This window comes from Epinephelus lanceolatus, chromosome 9, assembly GCF_041903045.1.
Source record: "Epinephelus lanceolatus isolate andai-2023 chromosome 9, ASM4190304v1, whole genome shotgun sequence".
NCBI classification, from domain to species: domain Eukaryota; kingdom Metazoa; phylum Chordata; class Actinopteri; order Perciformes; family Serranidae; genus Epinephelus; species Epinephelus lanceolatus.
The window spans coordinates 22,167,999-22,193,810 of NC_135742.1; the positions used below are offsets into that span (position 1 = coordinate 22,167,999).

The 25,812-nt window shown below is 41.6% G+C and overlaps 1 protein-coding gene across 2 annotated transcripts in view; it reads left to right on the forward strand.

Moving 5' to 3' along the window:
- Positions 1 to 238: 238 nt before the first annotated feature.
- nipbla (NIPBL cohesin loading factor a) overlaps positions 239 to 25,812 on the forward strand; it is a 34,688-nt gene continuing 9,114 nt past the window's right edge. The window contains exons 1-32 of one of the 2 annotated variants that reach the window (XM_033619519.2): positions 239 to 630; positions 2,181 to 2,252; positions 3,932 to 4,081; positions 4,322 to 4,487; positions 6,313 to 6,413; positions 6,525 to 6,636; positions 6,908 to 7,068; positions 8,938 to 9,086; positions 10,501 to 10,591; positions 10,884 to 11,105; positions 11,359 to 11,607; positions 11,707 to 12,452; positions 14,348 to 14,561; positions 14,704 to 14,880; positions 16,768 to 16,941; positions 17,237 to 17,398; positions 17,491 to 17,597; positions 17,702 to 17,788; positions 18,042 to 18,273; positions 19,900 to 20,051; positions 20,144 to 20,224; positions 20,435 to 20,535; positions 20,699 to 20,828; positions 20,936 to 21,018; positions 21,480 to 21,612; positions 21,995 to 22,138; positions 22,251 to 22,337; positions 22,637 to 22,857; positions 22,974 to 23,076; positions 23,277 to 23,375; positions 23,584 to 23,730; positions 25,546 to 25,680. In XM_033619519.2, coding sequence (XP_033475410.1) covers positions 4,018 to 4,081; positions 4,322 to 4,487; positions 6,313 to 6,413; positions 6,525 to 6,636; positions 6,908 to 7,068; positions 8,938 to 9,086; positions 10,501 to 10,591; positions 10,884 to 11,105; positions 11,359 to 11,607; positions 11,707 to 12,452; positions 14,348 to 14,561; positions 14,704 to 14,880; positions 16,768 to 16,941; positions 17,237 to 17,398; positions 17,491 to 17,597; positions 17,702 to 17,788; positions 18,042 to 18,273; positions 19,900 to 20,051; positions 20,144 to 20,224; positions 20,435 to 20,535; positions 20,699 to 20,828; positions 20,936 to 21,018; positions 21,480 to 21,612; positions 21,995 to 22,138; positions 22,251 to 22,337; positions 22,637 to 22,857; positions 22,974 to 23,076; positions 23,277 to 23,375; positions 23,584 to 23,730; positions 25,546 to 25,680 — 4,830 coding nt within the window. In that variant the 5' untranslated portion in view covers positions 239 to 630; positions 2,181 to 2,252; positions 3,932 to 4,017. The remainder of the gene's footprint in view (positions 631 to 2,180; positions 2,253 to 3,931; positions 4,082 to 4,321; positions 4,488 to 6,312; positions 6,414 to 6,524; positions 6,637 to 6,907; positions 7,069 to 8,937; positions 9,087 to 10,500; positions 10,592 to 10,883; positions 11,106 to 11,358; positions 11,608 to 11,706; positions 12,453 to 14,347; positions 14,562 to 14,703; positions 14,881 to 16,767; positions 16,942 to 17,236; positions 17,399 to 17,490; positions 17,598 to 17,701; positions 17,789 to 18,041; positions 18,274 to 19,899; positions 20,052 to 20,143; positions 20,225 to 20,434; positions 20,536 to 20,698; positions 20,829 to 20,935; positions 21,019 to 21,479; positions 21,613 to 21,994; positions 22,139 to 22,250; positions 22,338 to 22,636; positions 22,858 to 22,973; positions 23,077 to 23,276; positions 23,376 to 23,583; positions 23,731 to 25,545; positions 25,681 to 25,812) is intronic. The other variant, XM_033619521.2, reaches the window with a different exon arrangement.

The window sequence follows — 25,812 nt, forward strand, 5'->3', positions numbered from 1 at the left end:
AAGAATAAAGTTTAAGATATTTATAGTGATTTAATTGATATTTTTGGTAATTCCATAGCTTATTTAATCACCAGAAAAATAAATTAATTCTTTATATATTTATTTATTTAAAACTAAAAGTAAATATTCTGTACTAGAGGAGTTTAGGTTGTGTTACAGCGCTGCCTAGCGGCTGAAACACGAAACGTTGCATGGCATTTTGTTTGGCGCCGATGGAGGGAGTCACTCCTGAGATCTTTGGTCAGTCAGACGGCAGAACTTCCGGTCGGCATTTTGTTCTACGAGAGGAGAGCCTCTTGATGATCGCAACAATCGTCATATTTCTCATTTACTGTCGAAATTGGCTGCACTCATTGTTTATGTCGGCGCAGACCGACTGAAACTCCGAAGAACGAATGTTTCCCCATGAATGTACGTTGAAACATTCACCCTTGAGTGACGGAAAAAGAACGAATCAGTCCGACCCGGATTATTGTTGATAGCTAGCAAGCTAGCTAACCAGCTAGCTGGCAAGCCAATCGAGTTCCTTCTGGAGGAGCTGCGAGAGAGAAGAAAGGGGGAGCTAGAGATACGGACACGGACACAAACCAAGCTAAAACATTCCCCTCCCTTTGAACGCAACATCCGAAGGTAAATATAATCACCTATCTATCTTTATGCAACAAACTTTTTAAATTGCGATTATTAATTATAACAGTAATGAATGTTCTGCTGCAAGACCACCTACGGCGTCGTTAATCGTTGACCGGGAGGTAACGGAAGCTAGCGAACTAGCCAGCCAAGCTAGCTAGGTGTGTTTTTGCTCCGCCAAGGCGCACGGCCTCAACTGGATGTCATTTGTCGAGCCCGAGGATTGGGCCGTTGCCACGGAATTGAATTCCGACCCGTTGCTTTTACATCTACTCACACAACACATCGCATTTTCCCGAGCTCACGGGAAATTGACGAACATTCATCAACCCCGACAAGCGCTTCCTTGTATTATTTGAATTGCCGTCCCTTAATTTGAACGGGGAAACAGCATTAGAAGCTAACCAACAACAGTTAGGGGCTAGTTAGCATAACTAGCTAGCTATTAAAACACGACTATTGTTGTTAGCGAATGTTAGGCAGCTAGCGTTAGTGATCTTAGCTGCTATCATAAGTGGTAACACTAGCTTCGCGGTTAGCTCGGAAGACCCAGGCAGCCAACTTCTTGGCAGTGTAGCGTTGATGATTTTGTTCGCATGTAACGTTAGCGGGCTGCAGCTGGCATCTCAGCTAACTAAGGTAAACAGTTAAATGAATGCTAACGTCAGCTGTATGTTAGCTAATTGCTGGGTTGTTATTATCTTGTGTAATTTTACTTCTAACGCTGTCCGTTAGTTGCTGGAGCTAATGTTGGTTTTGGTTGCTATCCTGTTTTGAAATGTTTTGAGTGCCTAACGTTACAGCCTGGGTACAAGCTCCGTTGCCTCAGCTGCACTTACTCAACTATCGGAGTTTGGTGGACATGTTAATGTTAGCGGGATCGTGCACATTTTTGCTTCTTGGCTACAACAGGCACAGTTTGATTGCTTTGTGCAGTTAGCCAGTGTGCAGAATGCGCACGGTGGCTGTCGGCTACTGGAGGATGCAGCCCCCCACTACTGCCGCCACCATCACAGTGCATCTGTTCCTTTGTGCTGCCTCCTGCCTGTCAGTCTCACAGCTGTCAGCCAAGCCCCTGCGTACTGAGGAAGAGCACATAGACGAGGCATGCTAACGTTGCAGCTAGCTAATGTAATGTTTACAATATCCATCTGTTGAGCTACTGTAACAGCTATGTCGTGCAGGAGCTGTTGCACGTATTTACTACTTGACCTCAGTGGTAAGCTTGCACCGAAGTCTGGTTGTAACATTGTGTTTACACATTTAACGGAAAACAGTATCCTGCAGAAGTTGCTGTACATGTTGCGTTTTCTTAACAGTCATCAAAAAGATTTCTTACGAGGTCGGTCAGTGCTGCTCACTGTTGCATCTGGGTTTGAAGATTGTGCATGGGCTTTGCAAGAATAAAAAGCATGTGTGATAGTCAATATTGTGATGCTGCAGCTGGACTTACTTTGCTGTTTTGGGTTAGTTTCTAGTGTCCCCAGAGAAGAATAACATGCAATTATATGTCACAAAGTCTGATGCAGAGCCGTGTTCTCTTTCAACAGATTGAAGGAGTAGGACTTTTTATCTGAAATGTCAGTGAGTCCACCCGAGACTGCACAGAATTCTTCAAAAAGGTACTATTATAATGCTTTCAGTCATTTATCGTTTCACTGACTTGTCATTATCATCAATAGTAATGTCCATTTATTCTTAATTTAGGCAACTGAGAATGTTGGTAATGTGTTTAGGGTGTATTTGAGGCTCATGCAATCAATGTCCTTAATTTTAATGTCTATAATATGTAAACACATTCATCATAATTTTGTGTCATGGAGAGTAAATGTGGATAACAAGAGAGCCCCGTAATGGCCTTTCATCGGCTTGTTGTCGCAACCAGGTTTATCCATGAAGCATGGGCTGATATTCTGAAAATTGCAGCTGGCTTTTCCTCTGCTTTTTCTTGATCTCCTGTGCGATCTTACTTGAGAGGTCAAGGACACCCAACAAGCAAAAGGATTTAAGACAAATTAAGTGCGACACAGGGTCCTACTTTGTGCAGAGCCACCATAGCAGAGCTGGTTTGAAATGTGTGAACAAAGATTTACATCAGTTAACTACTTATTGAGTTTCATAGTACTGGCCATATTAAGTGTAATGATAGAGGAATGTTATTTATACTGAAATGCACGGCACAATATCTACTGTGTTACCAAAGTACTTATTTAATGAAGTACATTATCACAGAGGCAGTATATTATTCACTAAGTATACTTGCTGCAGCATGATACATAACTATGGTCATGCTTTTCCAATCTACAAAGCCCCTTTCTGCCATTTAACCTAATAAGCCACACAGTAACGTTAATGATGCACAATTGTGTTTACAACTTTTTTTTTGTTTGTTTTTTTTGTTTTCTAAACAATATATTTTCTGTGCAGATAACATGTTGGTTTCCACTTCTCTAGAAGACACCAAGATGTTTGTACATTGCGTATCTGCTACTAGGGGAGATCTAAGTAATCTGACATGACATTTAAATGACTCATAATAAGCATCAGTCACTATACTGAGGCTGAGCTCAGACTTGCTCATCAAGGTGTAACAAAATATAACAAGCATGCAAAGATTTTATTTATCTGTATATTGGCCTTGGATAATTTATCGTTGACTTGACACTTCTTAAAGTATGCACCAGTGTAACATATCACGACTTAGCAGCAGGATGGTCTAATATTTAATGACCTTGTTCTCTAACGGTACGGCCTGGTTTCAGTCCTCTGTGCATTTGTATCTGTTGAGCATTTCTTGAGAAAGACACCTAACCTGCACTCGTGGTAGTGGCATGACATTCCTGATTCGGTGTCCCTGTAACCTAGGGAGAGAGCACTGAGGATTCCCCCCTGGAGGATCAGTAACGTATGTAAATAATGATATTCTAGATATGAAAAGGGAGAGATCCATCTCAGTTTATCTTGATTGCTGTGAAGACACTTTTATTTGTGGCTTACAGATGATGCAGGAGACACAGTGTCCCCCTTACAAAACATATTAGCATCAGGACAGACATAGCAGTATATCCAACAATCTTTTCTTTATTTAAGGCGTTTGATTCCACATTTTGGATTTGTCTGAATAATATTGATTGTTTTATTATGTTCATTTTTGTTCATCTCTCTTCAATCCCGTCTATTCTCTGCCTCTTTTACTCATTTTACAAATGTATGCCTTTTCTCCTCCACTTCTTCTCCTGTCTATCACTCATGCTGTTTTTTGTCCTTCTCTCTCTCTCTGACTGATCTCCGTCTCTCTTAGGAGTCAGGAGATGTGAGGACGGGTGTCGTCCATCGACCCCCTGATCTACCTGTGTATCAACACACTCCCCCACCCTCACCTTCAGCATGAATGGGGATATGCCTCATGTTCCCATCACCACTCTCGCTGGGATCGCTAGCCTCACAGACTGTGAGTGACACACAACCATGCTCCGAACACACTGTCACAGTTTGTGTTGTCTCCTCTGAAATATTGAACAAATGAAAATTTGCAATTGTGATTGGGTATTCTGTCTTTTGCCTTGTCTTTTTTTCTTCTCTTTACTTTTCAATGTCCTGTGTTGCTCATGCTTGGTTCTCACACTGTCTGCTTCTGTCTCATCTTTATTTCTTTACCCTCCCACCTCTGTCCTTTACATTATCTCTCTAGTGTTGAACCAGCTGCCCCTCCCTTCCCCTCTCCCGGCCACCACCACTAAGAGCCTCCTATACAATGGGAGGATCGCAGAGGAAGTTACCTGCCTACTGGGCTGTCGGGATGAGAATCTGGCCTCCCAGCTAGCCCATGGCCTCAACCAGGTCTCCACAGAGCACATGTGAGTGTTAAAGTGAAAGTGTGTATATGGCAAAATGGTGTCCTTCACATAGAGACAGACCCTACCTGAAGATTTGAGGCAACACATTTGCCTGAAAATGGATGGCTTTTTCTACATGTTGGAAAATAATGTCTGATAATGTGAAAATATTTTTTGAAATATATACTACTGGATTTGTGGAGTTATTAGACTGTTACGCTGTTACTCAAGTAACCTGGTTTGTTTTGTTAACCCCCTGTGAGTAAGCGGCGAGGTCTTAGCTCTTTCAGTCCAATAAGTGTATGAATAAACAACTCTGTTAAATGCCACAATCATATAAACACAAGCAAACTAGCTGTCACGAATGCACCTTTCAGTCCTAATTGGCGACCTGGCCTGGTTGTTCCTGCTCACTGCTGTGGGTTTTTGCTTTGTGCTGCTGTGTTAGCTGCTGAACGAGAGCCTGTTGCTGTGTGGCCACACTCATTCACTCGTTCTTAGTTTCAGCGCAGTCAGTGGACATACTCTCAGCGTTTCAGACCAGAGAATGCTTATTTTTTCAGGATTTTTTTTCAGGATTTTTTTCATAAATTTACATGCTTGTTGATTTTTTTATTTATATTTTATCATTCAAATTTTTTTATCATGGCTAATGGGAAAATAGCGACAATCCTGCAGCAGAGTTTACATCCCTGCTAATTTTATTTATGAAAAATTGCTAAGAAGCCTGAAACCTTGTTGGTGTCATGCCTGTTTCATGGAGTCTCATGGACAGCTGTACACGTGCATTTGTTGACAAGCTGAAAGATTTGAGACCAGCGAATAAAACATTAGAAGCCAAAGAATTTTGTCGGCTGAGAGGATAATATTACAGGATTTTACACAAATGTGGCTCTGTATAGTTTTATTTATTGTGTAATCAGAGATAAATGCTAAGAAAGCAAAAAGAATGATAGAAAGTTTTAGTTTGGCTGAAATACTGCTAGCATTTTCAGCCCATATGCATAGTTAATTCAGCGTTTGAATGTGACTTTGGTGGTGTTTAAAAGAACTACTAACCTCTGCGAGACAGGGATGATACTGATAAGTTACAACCTTTGTCGCAATCTTTCATAGATATCATTGGCAGAAATGTACACTCTGCTGTTTTTTCCTGTAAGATATGACACAAATCAGATCTAAATTTCAATCTTTTCAGACATATCAAAAGAAAACATCAGAATCACGCACATACAGATGAAGCATTGAGAAAACAAAACATAAAGCTTTGCTTAACAGCCAGCTAGATAGTGCTGTAAAGTGTTACAAACTCCTCTTGGGAGATCCAGCCTGCTCAACAAAGTTACATAGTGCAAGAATAGGCTTTTCAGGCGAGGAGTGGGAATGAAAGAGGCGCTGTTCTCACTATTACAGTGCACTATCGAAAGGATTTTTAAGCTGTTATTGAAAGGTGAAAAAGTTGCAGACATTTTCTTTAATGTTTTACCCGAAGGGAAATTTTTTAGATATATTAGCAATGTGCAATGAGGCTAAATTTTATCGTGTTTTATGTCATTTTATATCGAGGCATTGACTTATGTTTATTCATGTAAATCCACTGAAACCCGACAAATCAATACTCGAGAATACAACAAAATACATTAAAATGACAGCTACCATCTCATGAAATATAAACACATAATTAGTCCTGTGTATGTTTAATGCAATGAATATTTGCATTCATACATGCTTAGATTTTAAACATTATTCAGTAATGAATTTTTGCTTACTACTTCTAATTATGCTGCCACTTGTCTTATTCTCATCCTATAATGTGACTGAACTTGATTTCTGTGTGTGTTCTCAGAGAGCTGAAGGACAACCTGGGTAGCGATGAGCCAGAGGGAGATGCACCACTGCTGCTGCAGACCATGCTGGCCAGGAACCCTGGCATCTTCAGGGAGAAAAGTACGGAGATAAATACCTGTTGCACATTATGACACAAAAGCATACAATCATAAAGACCAGTTACATTTTGATATTCATTTGAAAATATACTGTATTTTCTTTTCTGAACAGATGTTATGCAGCAGCCGATGGTACCACCATACAAGATCACCCAAAATTCCATGCATAGCCCTGCCCAGCCTGCAAACTTCCAGCCGGCTGCGATTTCTCCCAATCCACCAAGGTGAGTCAAGCTGGAAAATGTAGTGGATTCTAATGTGTCATAACACCAAAAAACATAACCATGTAGTTGATGTTAACATATTTATTTAACTCTAATTAGTATATCCCAGTTGCATCACTATATTTAGTGTGATTATCTAGTTTCATGGATTATTTGAATTATTCAAGTTATATATTGCTATTTATTTTACTTTTAGGCATGCGACTTTCTTCTATCTGCTTGCTCATTTTTATTTATTTTTTTTTTCCGTTCTCTCCTCCCCTTTTTCCAGCCGGTTTGTGGCGCCCCAGACTGGCTCCAGTAGTCGGTACATGGGCCAGAACAGTCCAGTGCCCAGCCCCTACACTCCTCAGAGCCCTGCCCCTGGATATATACAGCAGTATCCCCACCAACAACCACCCAGCTATAACCAACACCAACAGATACAACAAGGTAGGAGTGTATGTGTGTGTTGTATGCAAGTATACTGTAAAAGTGTGGGGTTGATGGAGTCTCCTAAAAAGTGTACATGCAGCCAAAGATCCCCATTTAGTAAGGTTTTGTGTGAAGTCTGCGATTTTGTATGATTATTTTAGATATTCATGTTAAACTGGTAAACTTAATTATTGCTTTCTGACATGTTCCCTCTAGATTTTATCAGCTATATATTAATTGCAGTGGAAAGTACCAGGGTTGCACCAACTGTGAAAATTCTTGGCCGATACCAATTTTTAAAATAACACTTGACCGGGGCGCCCCATGTACAAGGCTGTTGCTGCAGCGGCCCGGGTTTGACTCCAGCCTGTGGCCCTTTGCTGCATGTCTCTCCCTCTCTCTATCTTAAAAAAAAAACCAAACCAAAAAAAAAAAACACTTGACCGATACCATGACATTCACCACTGCTGTTGGTGAATGTCAATTTGTGTGCCGATAGGCCGATGGCAGTCAACAAATTAAATAACGGCCAATACCGATGTTCAGCCAATAAATGGGTGCATGCCTACAGAGTACATTTAAATGTCCAATTTTTGACTTTTGTCTTCTAAATGCACTGTATGTGCTGGTGTCTGTTTGTTGCATATGATTAGCAGCTGTGGTTTTGTGGACAGAATTTGGTTCCTTCCTTGTTAAGCCACTTTTGGTTCAAACCTATCACTTCCTTTAGTTGCCTCACAGGTGTTGCTTCATCGCTTTATTGCTTTAAAATATTTTTGTCTTAAATTTCCGAGTGTTATTGAAAGTAACACATTTGAAATAACAAGTGAAAGTAACTATCTCTAACTCTTAATTCAAGTATATAAAAGAGTAGTGCTCAATACTTCAAAACAGGGGAGCAATGAACAATATAAATGTCCTTAAAGTCAAAATTGGATAAAATTGTAATGATATAGTTTGCTGTTTATTAATTAGATATATTTGGTCAGTTTTGATTTTAGCCCATGTGGTCAGTAGAGTCGATGCTATTAGTCAGTTTTGGCTTATCGCTATATTGTCGTTGTTATATATGTTGGCAGATGTGCAAAAAGAAATGCAGTGCAGCAAATGTTTGTTATGCAGTTTGTTAATGTATATTTTAACTTAATTTTATCAGTATTATATATATAGAAATGTATTTTGTAGAGTTAAAATCCTGAGTTACTGTTGTGTTTGCTGTTACTGTCATCTATAATGATAAAAATTTTGTGTTATGGATTTACGCATTGGGCGGCTGTGGCTAGAAAATTCATGCCCTCCAAGTATAAATCGAATGCACGTTTAATTTTATAAAAACTGTGACAACTGTGGCTTCTGCAATTACATGTAATTGGTTGGAAATTCCAGAGCTTTGTATTTAGAGTGCCTCCTCTGATGCAATCAATCATATACTCCCAGTTCACTGGAACCAACATCAGGAGGAACAGGTTTGTTTCAACCATGTAGTGATATGCAGAAATATGCTTTCCACTCGAGGCAGTTGCTAATAAACAAAATAAGTTTGCATTTGTCACACAAAGTCATTTTTTACTTTGGTGGTGACCTGTTCATTCAGTGTAGTTATGTTGTCTGTGTATAGTGGTTGAAATTTTAGTGATTCGCATACCATTTTCCCGGGTCTCATGAAACCTCTGTGGGACTCGTGGAAGAACTGAAGCCAAATTTACACAGTTAAACCAACAACATTTATATTAAAATCAGTGGTTCACAAAGTATTCATTATTTTTATCAGCAATTTTTGGACACATTTTTAAGAGATTTTTTTCTGTCATGATCAGCGGTTGTAATTACCTCACTAATGGATCATTTAAAAATAAATCTTTTTCATTGTCGTCTTTTACCCGCCAGTGTCTGTGGCCAGTCCCATGGTTCCAGGTGGCATACGGAATATCCATGAGGGCAAAGTAGCGGGGCAGATGGCCAACGCTGCCAACCACCACTCAGACAGACATGGCACTGAGGACTACATGAATATTGTACACCGACTGAGCAATGAGGTACGACTGACCAAGGCAGGCATTCATAAGCAACAAAGTCAGGGTGTTGAATAATTTTATTTTTTAACTCGTAAAATTTCTTTGCATGAGGTTTGGAAGTTTTGTTATATGAGTAAAAAGACATTTTCTTCAAGCAGCATGTAGGGTGCATTTATTTGATGTCACTGTACATGAAAGTCCCCACTGTCACTGCTCAGGTAGTAAACAGGCAACAGTGAGCGTGCACATCAGGGAAAAAACATGCTGTGCAGTAGAGCAGATTTGGAAAGAATTCAGGTGCAAGATTTCACAAAATGCCTAAGGCTAAAGAGAAGATACGTATTTCTTAGGTACTAATGAGTGGTTACGTAATGTTAACCAACCAGGCACATGGGTTTCTGCTATAAACCTGTCGAGCCACATATGTGTGGTTATATTTGTGTGTTTGTTTTAATAAGGTTTTAATATGTCAGTCTTAAATGGCTACAGGCATTCAATTTCTTTAAATATTTTCAATTTGCAAGTTTCCAAATCGACACTGGTTTTGAGGTGAAATCTTTTTTGGTTTATTTGATGTCCAGAAGATAAGGAAAACGTGTAACAGATGCTGAATAATATGTACACTGCTGCAGTGTTTGTATTAAATTAAATCAGCATTATGGTTCTGAATTGTGAGAAATAATCGTGCCGAATTCTGGTTATTTTGGTTGCAAAATTAGTTGTGTAAATATAATGAACCTGTACAGTGGAGTCAGTGCTTTCTCTACGTCAAGACTTTGACGTTTTTTTTTTCGCACCTCCTGAGCCGAAAGAACAGAGAAAATGCTATGCTGAGACATGTTTTCCTGTTGTTGCTGGTTGCCTTGCTTCTGTCCTCTTCTCTGCTCTCTGTCGGAGTTTCCCCTTAGGCTTGGCTCAGCTCCTACACACACACACACACACACACACAAACACACACAGACACACACACACAAACACAAACACATGCACACACATTTATTTATGTTGTCTGAATATTTTTAGGAATTAAAATTTCATTGCTCTTTTAAAGGGTGTACGTCATGGTTGGAAATTAACTTTTTTGTCCATCTGCTACTGCAATAGATTACCTTTGTACTGTAGGCTGTAGGGTGAACCAAATTTAGCAGCCATTTGCATATTTTACTAGCATTTGGCTGGTGGCAGGTGCCAATTTTATGCTTATTATTATTATTACATTATTATGCTACTATCATTACTTAAGTGGCATAAAGTGACCTTACAATGACAGTGATATTGTTAATTGCATTTTTTTTTCTAGTAAAATGTATTGCCAACAGTAGTTGTCTTGATAGGCCTGGCTTTAGTGGCAACAGTTGGACAAAAACTTGGTTGAAAGTCCAATGTAAAGCTCATATCTGGTTGCTTACATCTGTCTTGTCTGTGTGTTGTCCAGGAGGGTGACTCCGCCATGAGGAATCCTTCTTTCGCCCTGAGGTCTCCTCAGTCTGGCTGCTCACCAGCAGGGAGTGAAGGAACGCCCAAACGTAAGGACACTGGAAGAGGAACAGTGCATACATATAGGAAAAAGCCGTCTCTGGCTCATAAATACAATCTAACAGCAACAAAATGCTTTGTGGCCATTATCCCTCAAAGAGATACAAGGCCACAATGATTTTCATCTCAGTCTTAGGGACCATCTTTGTATATAGCGTTGCACATTATAAGAGTGCACTGTCAATTGTCATCACAGTACTGTGTCTGTTTTTGGACTGGACTTTCTTTTTTCACGCCTTTGGAGGATAACTTTCTTCTCTGTTTGATGCTGCTTCCTCACAGCGGGCTCTCGTCCCCCGCTGATTCTGCAGTCACCACCTCCTTATGCGCCCTCACCAAGGGAGGGAGGACCTGACCAGAAACAGCAGCTCCAGCAAAGGAAGAAAACCTCAGCGGTGAAAGAGGAGAAAGATATGTACGACATTGTAAGCTCTCCAAACAAGGACTCGACGAAACTCACCCTCAAGCTGTCCAGGGTCAAGTCAAATGAGTCTGATACCCCAGGTAAGGAACATTTGGGACCGGCTTAATCTTAGTTGGATTGCCAATTTTTTGTTAGGCAGTTCCTACATCTCCAGTTTGAATCTTGATCACTCTCACTGCTATTAAATCAATTAGCAGCAGTAAAAAGAGGTATGCTGCACCTATGTCTTAAATTACAAAATAAAAATCCTGTTTGTCAGAACCTTTGGGAGTGCTGAAAACCATGAGCCTTTTTAAATACAACCCTGTGAAAGTGTTTTTGCTCATATCTCAGGTGATGTTCTGCCGGGAATGGACCAGAACTCTGACAACATGGAGACAGAACTGGGCTTTCAGCAGGTGCCTGTTCTCCAGCAAAACCTAGGAGCACGGCTGCAACAACAGCAGCAAGCAGGTGGTGCCAGTGGTCTCCAGCCTCCCAGTTCTCCTTACGACGAGGCAGAGCTGGATGCCCTTGCTGAAATTGAAAGGATAGAACGAGAAGCGGCCAGTGAGAAGTGCTCCAAGGAGGTCCAAGATAAAGGTGTGTAGAATGTGACTGAATGGATAAAAGCTGAACAGTTGTGATTTATACCTTTTAAAAGTTTTACAAGTATGTTTATTTTCTACTTTCTCCATACAGACAAGCCACTGAAGAAGAGAAAACAGGACTCTTTTCCCCTGGAGCCAGGTGCAGGGGGACCAGGTGGCCCCACAGGTGCCCCAGGCAGTGGATCAACAGGAGGGGGCAATGCTGGCAAACTGACCCCGCAAGAGGCCACAGCAGCTGGGAACGGTGCCAGCCGCCCTCCCCTCATGGTGAGCATCGACCTCCAGCAGGCAGGCCGAGCTGATGGCCAGCTCGACCCCTGTCTGGCTGCCCCTATTCCAGCCCTTGAGGCCCAACGCTGGCCTGAAGAACCAGCTAGTGGGCCGGCTGCAGTGGAAGGTTCTGACACAGCTTTGCGGTTGAAACCAGACGGACGACCAGAAGTCATCAAGAACAGGGTCGATAAACATGACAGTAGGAGAGATGGTCGAGAGTCATCGAAGCACCGACATGATGAGAAGTCCTCTGACAGACGGGGAGACATGCCAAAGTCATCAAACCGAGCAGAGCACGGACGAGACAGGGACCGAGATTCTGACAGAGACAGGAGGCATCGGAGTGAGACCGGTGGTCGAGACAGACGCTCCCCTGACTCTCGCTGCCGAAGTGACCGAGATAGGTACCGGGCTGCTTCCACTGGAGAGCCTGGTCGGAGCGCCAATAGGCACGATGGTTCCAAACCAGCCTCGTCTGCCTCTGGTGCTAAACTTCCAGATTCTTTCCCTGCTCAGCTCCTGGGAGGGCATAGTGGCGCACTGAAGAACTTCCAGATCCCTAAGGTGATCTGGACTGACCCAAACCAAATATCTACCCACCTACCAATCATTCAGCTTTTCACTGCCTGCAATCTCACAAAACCAAATCACACCACTGCTCACTCTTGTTTATGTTTTTTGTTTTCCCATTTGTAAGCCTGTTGTTAAGTCCTGAGATTGGTCTCAAAATTCTGTTAACACATTAACCCACACCTAACCATCTGCTAAAAGTAGATTTTTTTTAGTCATTGGTCTTGTGTGTAAACAAAAGCAAATAACTTAAAGAAATGCTCCACTGCTGTTTTGTCAGATGTTTCATGTGGGTAAATGTCAACTTGAAGCTCTCACTGTCAGCATCATGCAGCCCAAACCCTGGAGAGAAAAAAGCTAATTTTCCTTTTTGTAGTCAAGCTTTCATTTGTTTCATCTTTTCCTGCATCTGTTGTCAATGCAGTGTTCAGACATGCAGCCCCCAGCCTCATGCCATGACAGCATGCCTCATGCTAAGTGTGCTGAGCAAATATTTGCACATGGGAGTTTTTGTATTTACGAACAAAGAGGCAAGCACAGTTTTACATATACAGTATACAATATCTTATTTTGTGCTCTCAATCAGCATCAGTTTAAACAAGGAACAAACTACCACAGATGCACTAGCAGCCACCTGTGGTAGCCAGATTTAGCACCTAAGCAAACAAGATTACACTGCCATTTTGGCATCTGGACTGGTTTTAAAGTGTGCCAGATATGCTAAAGGAAACAGGCATATATCACAAATCTACAAGCATGGCAAATCACTTAAAAACTGCTTAGCTGTCTTGCAAAGTATTCTTTTCTTCTCACTATTATGGCTAATGTTACTGCAACCTGCATGCAAACAAAGTGGCTAATTGTCACATTTTAGGTGCGTGGACTGAAAAGTCCTGACACTGACAGCCCACGAACAGAAGCTTCGATTAATTGCAAATATTTCAGAACAGCCCTTGTATCTAATTATCCACACAGCGTACCAGCAATAAAACGTATCCGATTACCTGGTTGATAACTGGAGTTGCCATAAAAACGGTTAAGAGTCGCCCTGGCAGACCATAGCTAAACTGGCTATGCCACCTAGATCTAAACATAGTTTCACTGAGCGATTACGAACCTACTAGCATCGGTCAGGAAGACTCAGATGTAACCATAGTAACCATCTTTGTCCCCTCTGAGCTCCACTTGGTTCCTCTCAGCAAGGCTAAGCAGTGTTTTGATGAAATTGTTAAAAGATGGCTTATGCTGGAATTGATTGGATTGAATCATATTCTGAGAAATGTTTCCACAAATGCAAAAATTTCAGCATATAATTGAGAAAGATTCTAAATGTCAGGAAAAGTGTGTTGAAATGACGACTTGATGATCTGAATTAAGTGGATGGAACAGAATGGCTCTTAATTGCTCTGTTTATGAAGTAAAATACTTTGGCCAGTGATTGCTTGCCATTAACCAATTAATTTTTTCAGCCAGTAAGGAGTGATTTCATATTGTTCATCACATTTTTCCCAATATGAAAAATGTTGATGAGTGGAAACATTCGTAACTTAAATCTCCTGTTTAGACCCGTCACCCCAAGTGGCTGAACACTGCAACATTGACAAAGTACCATGTATTGACCATTACTCTAACATCATGACAACAGTGGATTATTCCTTTAACTCTTTGTTATCAGAACTTTATTGGGAACTAACATCAGAATCACCAATCTCATGTCAGTTTGATCCATTGTTTACATTTTTTAATCTTACATGATTTTCTTTTCCATAGACAAAGACCATGTTTCTCTGTCCAGAAATTTTAAGTGTGAATTCAAATGAAGTTTGAACTTGAAACTTGACAAACTCAGAGGGCTTTACTGATTGTTTTTTGTTTGTTTGTCTTTTCAGATCAAACGTGATAAGGATGGCAGCGGGTCAAATGAAAGTCAACCGTGGGGACAGCCCAAGGTTAAACTGGAGAGGCTTGGTTTGGTGCAGGACTTTCAGAAGAGGCCCAAGCCTGTTGTGGTTCTGAAAAAGCTCTCTGTTGACCAGATCCAGAGGATCATCCGGCACAGCAAGTCTGGAAAGAACAGGCTCTCCTCAGGGAAGTCTGGCAAAGGTGAGAACAAGACGCAGCTTTGTTCATTGCTTTCAGATGACCTCACAGCATTTTTTCACACCCACTGTGCATTTTTTCACCATGCGCGTAAATAAACAAAAACCTTTTTCTTCAATAACTTGAAAATGTTGTCAAATTTCAGGTGGTATGGACCCTGCGGTTCTGAAGGAGCTTCCCCCAGAGCTGCTGGCAGAGATCGAGTCAACCATGCCCCTGTGTGAAAGGGTAAAGGTGAACAAGAGGAAACGAAGCACTGTAAATGAGAAGCCCAAATATGCTGAGGTCAGCTCGGATGACGATTTTGACCCAAATGGAGAGTGTGAGTCAAATTATTTAAGTCTAGTCTCTTCTCACTTCTAGTCGTTGCTTTAAGTTCGGTCATTTGCTTTGAGAATTATTCTTAAAATGTAATTTAACCAAAATGGTTGTATCTCTGTCTGTATTTCTGCATGTATTTATGTATGTTTGTCTTTTGATTTTCTTGACAACTGTTCATCTCATCAACTTGACACTTGGTGCGGGTAATAGATGACCCAAAGAAATGTCGTGTTGAGTGTGAATTTGTTTGGATGAGCGGTTCTTGAGAAAGCTGCAAGCAGCAAAACGGGAGGCCAAGCAATCAGCCCATTCTGAACAGGCATTTTCTATAGTTTTTTTTTTCGCCAACCTACCATGGCTACGTCCGTATGTCGAAAGCCTCAATGGTTGTGTTCTCATGAAAGCTGGGCTGATGTGGGTCCTGTGAAATATAACAACTACAGTAGCAAAATAGCAATGGGGCACTGAATTTGATGAATTTACTGTTAACTAGACCACAAATAAGACAAGAATTAGCTAGCTTGTGCACCCCACATCTCTCCGCCTCAGTCCCCACCACTAGTAGGGTAATTCTTTGGGAGAAGAGTGGGCAGCAGCTCTGGAGATGGACTTCCAGTTATAAGCCCTGACACACCAAGCTGACGGTCGGCCGTCTACCAAAGTCGGGCCGTCGGTGAGCATCTGTCGGCTTAGTTTTTGCGGTGTGTCCCTCACCGTTGGCACTTTGGCATCAGTGGCTTTTCGGGCGATTGAGCATGTTGAATCGGTGGTGGAGCTTGTCGGTGGGAGAGATCACTGATTGGCTGTTCAGCTTTTATTTCCTCGCCCCTGTAGCGAGTGAATCTGCCTGTAGTGAAACCGGGGCTAACTGGTGTTTCCTCCTCAGGCTCCACTTCACTCAGCTGCCCAACAGATCCGCTGCTTCTTCCCACTTTAACCTGAATAACAAACCATAGCTAGCTGGGAGCGGCTTGCGGAGCGTTAGCCGCAGCATGACCGAAGGAAAGCACAGCCAGTTAGCCTCTGCTAGTCTCTGAGCTAGCCCCGGCTCTCCGTTTGGATCCAACCGGAGCACCGAGCCCTGGTTTGTTATTCAGGTTAAAGTGGGAAGAAGCAGCAGGTTTATTGAGCATCCGTCCAGATGTAATAGTCCGTGGATGTGCTGCGGTGCTTGGCTGAACAGATAGGAAACCCCACGGCTGACAGGATGTACCTCTCTCACGCAGGCGCAGAACGTACGTGCCACTTGGCCATCGGATGTAGTCCGTGTAGTGTGTTCAAATGCAACTGACACAGGGCGACGTGAGGCGATGTAGATGACGGAACAGTTGGCTTTCGTTGCCGCTAGTTCTTTGATGACGGTTTGGTGTGTCTGCACCTTAACAGCTGTAGCAACTTGAATTTAGCCAGCTCAAACCCCAGTGCCAGGGGTCACAGTGGGCTGGTGGCCAGCGGCAAGGCTCTGTATAACTTGTGCATCAGCAGCAACAGAAAGTTTTCTGATCCATGCAGGGAATTGGGACGGACCTGGATCAGACCCCTGGTGGTGGGTCTTGCCCTGGCTAAATTCAACTTGGCACACCCTATTTGCAGCTATTTTTCAAGCTACTGTAGCTGTCATAAATGTAGGAACAGCGCGAGTGCTGGTCAGGGAACATAGCTGTTGGGGGTTTCCTCATGCAGAAGTAGCCGTGGTCAGGCATGTTTTGAACAGGAACTGCACTTGAGAACCTAAAGGAGCTTAAAGTTGAAGCCTGTTGACTATTTATGAACATTTGTACACATTTTTATATTAAAATACCAATAAACTGTGAAGGGCTGGTGCTACTTTGGTATAACCGTTGTATTAGATTTAAGGGCCTCATTTCTTAATGTGTAATCTCTACAGCTGCAAGAAAGCGGCAGCGCAGAGACAAAGACCGGTCCTGGGATATGGAGGAAAGAGAGCGCCGCGGTTCAGGGGACCATCGGAGGAGCGGGCACCGGGACAGCCGAAGAGGCTCGGGGAGCCGCTACAGAGATTCCTCTGACGAACATTCACCGCCACCCAGCATGAGTGAAAGTGTGTATTCAAGTCCTCTGTCACAGCATTTCCATTTATGCTTTTACTTTTGTGTTTAGCATTGATAGATTGGGAGGTGCTGCTCGTATGTCCATGTAGAGAAAACTAAATGAATGACATGATATCAAAGCAGAGACAGCATTTAAACTTTACTTGTCAGTGTTAATGCGACAAGTTGAAATCTAGAAAACAAATAGTTCCCTTAAACTTGAAGAGAGATTATTGGTATTTGGCACGCACAATAAAAACAAAACAAACCGCAACATAAAATTAAGATAAACATCCTCTGTCTCAGTTGCCAGAAAAATGAAGATGAAGGAGAAGCAGAAGAAACGGAAAGCATATGAACCCAAGCTGACCCAAGAAGAGCTGATGGACTCGTCTACATTCAAGAGGTTCTTAACAAGCATTGACAACATACTGGAGAATCTGGAGGATGTGGATTTCACTGCCATGGGTAAATATCAGCGCTGACTGGCTTTGAAACTGTGGTTAGTTTTGAAGCTCCAAATGCAGAAACCTCACTGTATGTCATTGTGGTTTTTCCAGCAGCGGATGATGATGAGATACCTCAAGAACTGCTGCTCGGTAAACATCAGCTGAGCGAGCTGGGAAGCGAGTCCGCCAAGATTAAGGCCATGGGCATCTCCAGCAGGGTACAGTCTTTAAATATATTAATATAAAGATGTTTAGTTGGACTGGTGTGGATGTGTGATGCTGCTTCAGATGTAGGTTTTAACAAAGGTCCCTGTTGTTGTAGATCCCGTCAGACAAGCTGGTCAAGCTGCTGAATATACTGGAAAAGAACATCCAGGATGGATCCAAGCTCTCCACCATGATGAACCATGTGAGCTCCTTTCCTCTCTCATTCTGTGTAAAATATTCTTTGCAGTAGTATTAAAGGGGCTTGGGATGTGATACACTACAGAACTCCATGCAGTATTCATGTGGACACATCAAAAGATACCCACTGGCAGCAAAAGTAAAGAAAAAAAATTAAATACTGGAAAACATTTCTTTGCTAGAGTTCATAAAAATGCTGTTTTTTTTGGGATTTTTGTAAAACGCATTCTTGTTTTTTTCCCCCTTTCTAACCTCAGGACCTTGATGCTGAGGATGAGGAGAAACTTTGGAGAGACCTGATAATGGAGAGAGTCACAAAGTCAGCGGATGCCTGTCTGACAGCTCTGAACATCATGACCTCAACGCACATGCCGAAGGCTGTCTACATCGAAGACGTCATAGAGCGGGTGCTACAATACACCAAGTTCCATCTTCAGAACACACTGTATCCACAATATGATCCAGTCTACAGGGTCGACCCTCATGGAGGTGAGCACAAAGGAAAAAAGAACTTAATATTATTTCATTATTTGATTTTTGTATGTGCCTGGTCTGATTGTCTGAGAACCTTTTATCAGGTTGGTTCAAAAAACTATCCGAGAACTTAAGTGAGAGACAGACCTGTCAGATTGGTCGTTGATCCCCGTTGTCTGGAAATTGCAGGGTTATCTCTTCAAAATTTCTCTTTTACTGACTTCATAGACTGTTTTCTGCATGGAAATATATACCTTAACCACAAATTGCATGACCTGTAGCAGAAGTTAAAGCTGTAATAAACAGAGGTCCTGTTTATACGACAGCGATTTCAACCGAAAACGGTAAACTTTAGTTGCATTTTGGGTGTCTGAAAACACAATGTTTGAGAATGGGTTCCAGAGTGCAATTTTTAGGAAGCAGCACCGTCTCCGTTGTCATGTAAACTTGCAATATGCAGTTGCTCTGAAAACGGAGACTTTTCGCACATGTGCATTATGGTTCCAGTCACTAGGCATTAGGGCTGTCAACGAATATTCTAAATTCGAATTTGAAAAAAAAAATTGGACCTTCGAATGTGAAAATTGATATTCGATTGTGGAGGAAAAAAAACACCACTGCAGCTGTCCTCTTTGCGAGTGGCTATTGGCCTGGGCCGCTGCACTGAAAGCATTGCATAAGGCCACACCGCCTGCGGAGGTGCTGCGAAGCACAGCGCACCGAAATTCTCGCACGAGCCGGAGCACTTCCGTTCACATCAGATGCGCATCAGACAGGGGGGCAAGCAAGAGGTCCGCGGTCGTTTCTAAAAGTAATGTTATAGATAATTGTTTTATGTGTTTTAATGTGTAGGTATGTTTTCAAAGACATTTATGTTGAAATAAAAATACCTACAAGTAGTTATGTTTCCTTGTATTAATACATATACAAGTATGTTTCCTTGTATTAGTTTGCCCTCTTGTGGACATAATGCGAAAAAAAAAAATTCAAATGGTTCGAACCTATGAGTTATTTTTAGAAGGAATATTCGAATGTCATTTTTGAGCAATTTTGACAGCCCTACTAGGCATACGCGAGAAAGTCGACCATCACAACAACAATGGCGGACTCCCGAGCTCTGTTTGTGCTGCTCACCCTATTGAATTTAGCAACGCTTCTCCAGCAAAGTGTAGATTTACTGTATCAACTCCACCTCGTCGTCCGTCCAGACAAATGTTCGTGCGGTTGTCATTTTATTTGTTTATACATCACTGCTCTGTAGAAGGAAGTGCATGAGCACAGGCTCGTGTTGTTTCATTGCACACAGCCAACTACTGGCCTGGCATGTACACTGCAGCCTTGTGGTAATTTTTGCGGATCCGTGTGCACTGCGATTGTTACCAAAACGAATTCTGATTCCGTTTTCAGCGGATCGTTTTCGTGTAAACATGGCCTGAAACATCTCATCTCAAGCATCTAGAACAAACTAAATGACTCCCTGTATGAAACTTGTGTGAAATGTGTTTATAAAGCTGTTAGCCCAGTTATGATACACGACAAAGTCTCTCATATGGAAATTTCAACGGGAAATGTTTGTTAGTGTTCAAAATTATGGTTCATGGTCAGACGCAGGATTTAACAGAGTTAATCTTGTCCATCTAGGTGGCTTGTTAAGCTCCAAGGCAAAGCGTGCAAAGTGCTCCACACACAAGCAACGTGTGATCATCATGTTGTACAACAAAGTGTGTGACATTGTCAGCAACATCTCTGAGCTCCTAGAGATCCAGCTACTCACAGACACCACCATCCTCCAGGTAAAAATTAAGAAAAATCGTAGCTGTTTATCAAGTCAAAAACTGCATTGCAAACCAGATGATGATTGATGCAATTCTCCCTTTTTGTCTAGGTTTCTTCGATGGGAATCACTCCGTTTTTTGTGGAGAATGTCAGTGAGCTGCAGCTGTGTGCCATCAAACTAGTTACAGCAGTAAGTCTTTGTTTATTCTTTATTGGCATTTATCTAAAAAGACTGCTTGCAGCCATCTTTTTGGGTCTTTTATACAAAATACTTCATTCTAGTGTTTTTACAGCTTAACAACTCCTTGTGATTTTTTTGTGTGCATCCTTTACGTGTATTTTTACTGCTCTACAAAATTATGACGATAGAGTCTAACGACCTTTATTATTTTGTCTTCAGGTGTTCTCACGTTATGAGAAGCATCGGCAGCTGATCTTAGAGGAGATCTTTACCTCTTTGGCCAGACTGCCCACCAGCAAACGCTCCCTCAGGAATTTCAGGTAATTTACTTGATATGAATGGACATCGATTTATGGCATAAGGCATCAAATGAAAGACTTTATTATTATCCAACCATTGATGTAAACTAATAGTTGAGTCAGAGGTAAAGATTTCCCAATGTAAAAGTTACTTATCATGTATGTTTGCCCATTGTATCTTTAGGCTGAATAGCTCAGACCAGGATGGAGAGCCGTTATACATCCAGATGGTGACGGCTCTGGTGCTGCAGCTGATCCAGTGTGTGGTCCACCTCCCCAACGACAAGGACGTTTTTGATGAGTACGACAGCAAGGTAGGACAGCAAGTAGACACACAAAATCACCACACAAGCAAGCATGTGTATAATTTATACAAACACATATTCAGAAATATGCTCACAAGTCCTTTTTCTTGTTTTAGGTGGATCAAGATGTGTTGATAACCAACTCGTACGAGACGGCGATGAGAACGGCACAAAACTTCCTCTCAGTCTTCCTCAAAAAGTAATTACCTTTCCATTCTGCACGACCTTGGAATATGCTATGTACATGTTGCATTATCCTAAAGCTGTCACCATAAGTATTTATTAACACACGTACAGCGCATATTAATGCTTAAGACAAAAGGCTGAAGAACTACTTTTCCTCTTTTGGAGGATTGCTGCCTGTCATGTGCATTACTACCACAGTTTGTTATGTATCAAACCACCACCATTGTCATAGTGTGCATGTGCCCCCATGTGCACGCCTGGAACTGCATCAGATGCAAACAGTTTTTGGACTTACTTATCAAAACAATGCTTAAGTCTGTCAAGTATTCAAACAGTCGGCTGGCTTGTTTATTTTCTGGTGGCGTCATGACCCTCAGCCTCGATTATTAATGCTTTCCATTCTGCTTTCCCTTTCTTCCTATTATTCCCTCCATTTTCCCTTCTGCCACTTTCTTCATCTTCCCCTGTCCTCAGGTGTGGCAGCAAGCAGGGGGAAGAAGATTACCGGCCATTGTTTGAGAACTTTGTCCAGGACCTGCTCTCGACAGTAAACAAACCAGAGTGGCCTGCTGCAGAGCTGCTGCTCAGTCTGCTTGGCAGACTACTGGTTAGTATGACAGAGCTCTTTCTTTAAACTGGAAATGCACCTATTTGTGCTCAAGTGTTTCCAAAAAAAGGGACCCTTTTTACACTGAGACATGCACTTAAGAGGTTGCAGCTCATTATTTGGAAAAGACATCCTCTGGTAGTAGGCATTCTTTGCATTTATGAATGATGTTGTAGTTACGTAGGTCATTTTTATATAACACCATTGGACAGTGGCAGTTCAGTATTTTAACACTTAAAGAGACACTAAAGTAAAATTATTTCAAATCATCTAATGAAATGATGAGGTGGTTTCTTTTTTTTCTTTTAGCATGCAAGTAAAAGTAAATTTTTATCTGAAGAGTAAAAATCTTTCTTTCTCGCTCTGTCTCTGCTCCCATCAGGTACACCAGTTCAGTAATAAGCAGACAGAGATGGCTCTGAGAGTGGCATCTCTGGACTACTTGGGCACAGTGGCTGCCCGCCTGAGGAAGGACGCAGTCACCAGCAAGATGGACCAGAGATCGATCGATCGAATCCTACAAGAGGTAGAAGAACAACTTCATATTGGATGACCTCACTGTCTCTTGAATTTATAAATTGATGATTATAGTGACAAAAATGAGTTAAATGGAACAATCTCTCTGTATGATTATATAGTCTCAAGGTAGTGATGAGACCCAGCAGCTGCAGAAGGCTCTACTGGACTACTTGGAAGAGAACGCTGAGACAGACGCCTCACTGGTGGTAGGTTTACATTAGACTGGCTGTTAAATCTGTGTGCATGTTCTGAGTATCATGTTCCCGTAACACTAAAAAACATCTGCTGAGTCATAAATTCATTGTTATCTGCTCAAATTACTCAGCTCCACCTTTTTCTTCTGAATTAATGGCTACATCAAAGGCTTACATACACAACGGCTTGAAGTATCACTATGTGTTGATGGGACTATTGTTTCATTTATTTTATTTTACTTTAAATGAATAGTTATATTCCTTGAATTAGCTACAGTAAATCTTATACTGAGGTTTACGCTGTCCTCTAGTTTGCCAGAAAGTTCTACATTGCCCAGTGGTTCAGAGACGCCACCACAGAGGCTGAGAAGTCTATGCGGAACCAGAATCCAAAGGATGAGGACTCATCAGATGGACCACAACATGCCAAGGAGATGGAGACCACTGGTGAAATTATGCAGCGTGCTGAGAAGCGCAAGAAGTTCCTGCGTAACATCATCAAGACCACGCCGGCTCATTTTGCCACACTGAAGTAAGCACTATACTCCATATCACTCATTCTCACAGCCATCTTCTCAGTTCGTCTCACTGTTGGTTGTATGACTGTAAAATCCTATAACACTGGTCGTCTTTGCCCCTCCCCTCCAGAATGAACTCTGACACTGTGGACTATGAGGACTCCTGTCTGATTGTGCGTTATTTGGCCTCCATGAGGCCGTTCGCCCAGAGCTTTGATATTTATTTAACACAGGTAAGATCTGAATATTATTACCATAAACATTGCCTTTTTAATGATTCACAGCAGCAACATAAAATCGTCTATAAGTCATTCACACAGTTAAACTCGGGTGGTGTTAGGGCTCACTGTTTCATCTATGTTTTGTGAAGTGTTGAACTGAATATAGAGTCTGTTTGTGTAATCATCGGCTGGTGTATTTATTGATTTTATAGATCTTGCGAGTCCTTGGGGAAAGTGCCATCGCTGTAAGGACTAAAGCCATGAAATGTCTGTCTGAGGTTGTGGCTGTGGACCCCAGCATACTGGCAAGGGTATGTTAGGATCTGTGTTTTAAAGACACTTCGTCATGCCTGACTTGCACATTAATTTTACATACCTTAGATGGTGTGAGCTGTCTTAACTTGTGCTCCTGCACGTTCTTATCCTGTTCTATGCTATACTGTTAAATACACAAGTTATGCTGTGGTCTTTTTTTCCCCCATGTGTAATATACTGACACACTCCTCTCTACTTCTGCAGTCCGACATGCAGCGTGGCGTCCATGGTCGTTTGATGGACAACTCTACCAGTGTGAGAGAGGCAGCTGTAGAGCTGCTGGGCAGATTTGTGCTCAGCAGACCCCAACTCACTGAGCAGTACTATGACATGCTCATAGAGAGGATACTGGTAAGTTGATTATTGTGTTGTGAGGTCTTACTATCCCTGTATGAACTGTACATGTGAAGGTTGTCCATTTCTCCGATGACTGTGTTAGTTGATGAGCTTTGTTTGCAATGATGTTATTGAATGCTGAGTCATCAAGATGTTTATGTATCGGTATCGATGTGTTAGTTCACTGCTCCCCAAACAACCGAGCACCCCCACCAACCTGCACAGTTGTTTGCACGACGTGCCCATGCATTTTGGGTCCATTGTCTCATTCTGTCTGCTCCACACCACAAGAGATGCTGCTATTGGAAATATGATTTATTAGAACAGAACATTTGACAACATCATACGCTGCTGTATCTTCTTAACTGGTGTTAACTTGACGTGTTGCATTGACAATGTCTTTTCACTTCATTTAGGGATGCACAATTAATCGAATATTAATCACAAGTGAGATATTGACGTTTAAAATGCGTTTTCTGCTCATAGAAAACACACAAATTATGCACTTCATAAATAGCCAACTTCCACTTCTGATGAGCTCTCATGCTGCTGTTTGTGCAAACTGTAGCGGCAGCCTGAGAAAAACTTTCCTCAATGTTGTGACTGCAGAAGAGCAAAACAAAAGTCATTGTTTATCAACCATCATCATCAGTTATTTAGAACTATTTTGGATTTAGGAGACTACCTGAAGAAGCACCACAATATGCACTACGATTAATGCATGAAGACTAAGAAGAATAATGTTGCTAAATTTGCCTCAGTGAATCCCTGCCCTGTCAAGCATCAATTCAGACATCCTTAACAGTGACACACAGCACATCTCAGTACCGTCCAAAAATAAAAAATAAAAAAAAGGTACAGTGGTTGATACATATCCACCCAGCTCTCATAGACAGATTGAAATATATGTGTCCAATAATCCCCGACTTCATTTGATTGCATTCTGTTATGGCATATTTATTTTTTGGTAACCTATATTTTGGGTACAATTTTATTTCTATTATGCTTTTAGAAGATGCACTAAATTCAGATGAAGAAGAACATTATTTAAAATTTTATTTTGATGCAAAGATTTGTTAATTAAAATATTTTGTTCCTAAAATCAATGAATAATTGTGATTGCAGTATTGGTCCAAGTAATCATGATTTGCATTTTGGCCATAATCATGCAGTCCTAACTCTGCTTTCATGATCTTAACCATCAAGATTGTCATCTGTGGAAAAGCAGCTTTTTCCCTGCCACTCAAATTATGTTTTAAACTTAAAAACTAAGTCTGAAACTAGTATGGAAATGGAGCTGCTGTTTCATGTGCATGTTTAACACATATGCAAATAGGATGAGTGGGGCCACTTCTTCCAGTCGGGCAGGAAGGCTAATTTTTCTTGTCACTGAGTTCAAATGAAAAAGCACCGCAGGGCTAGAGTTTGAAGAAAGTTTGCTTAGAAAGGTTCAGTTTGGATGTTGTGTGTTGGCTTAAAAAAGATAAAAGGTAATTGAACAAGGAGCCAGGTCATAGTGTGCAGAATTAATTCAGATCATTGTGATGTTCGTAGTAATATAATCTATTGATACTGACATGCAGTCCCACACACAAGCTTTGTACTCAGTCTTTTCACTCAGCTCCTGCAAGTGAACATTGAAATTGTTGTACCTGTTGTCATGGAAATGCTCAGGAGGGTTCATGAGGAGTTCACTCTTCATTACAGTCTTGTGCTGCCACCTATTGGCAGAAAAAAGCTATTGCACCTCATGTAGATGTGTCTTTTGCAGATGATCAAAATGCCTACAAAACATTCTTTTATATTAATTGAATTTGTTTTGTTTCACAGGACACTGGTATCAGTGTAAGAAAACGGGTGATCAAGATCCTCAGAGACATCTGTCTGGAGCAGCCAACCTTCAGTAAGGTTACTGAGATGTGTGTGAGGATGATCCGCAGGGTCAATGATGAGGAAGGTATCAAGGTACGGATCGACTGCACCTTTCTCTCCTCACAGTTTTAGTTTATATGAGATGTGACTCCTATTCTTTTAACATTCTTTGAAAGATAGTACAAAGTATAGATCCAAACTAAAGACACGTGATCTTGTGCTCTT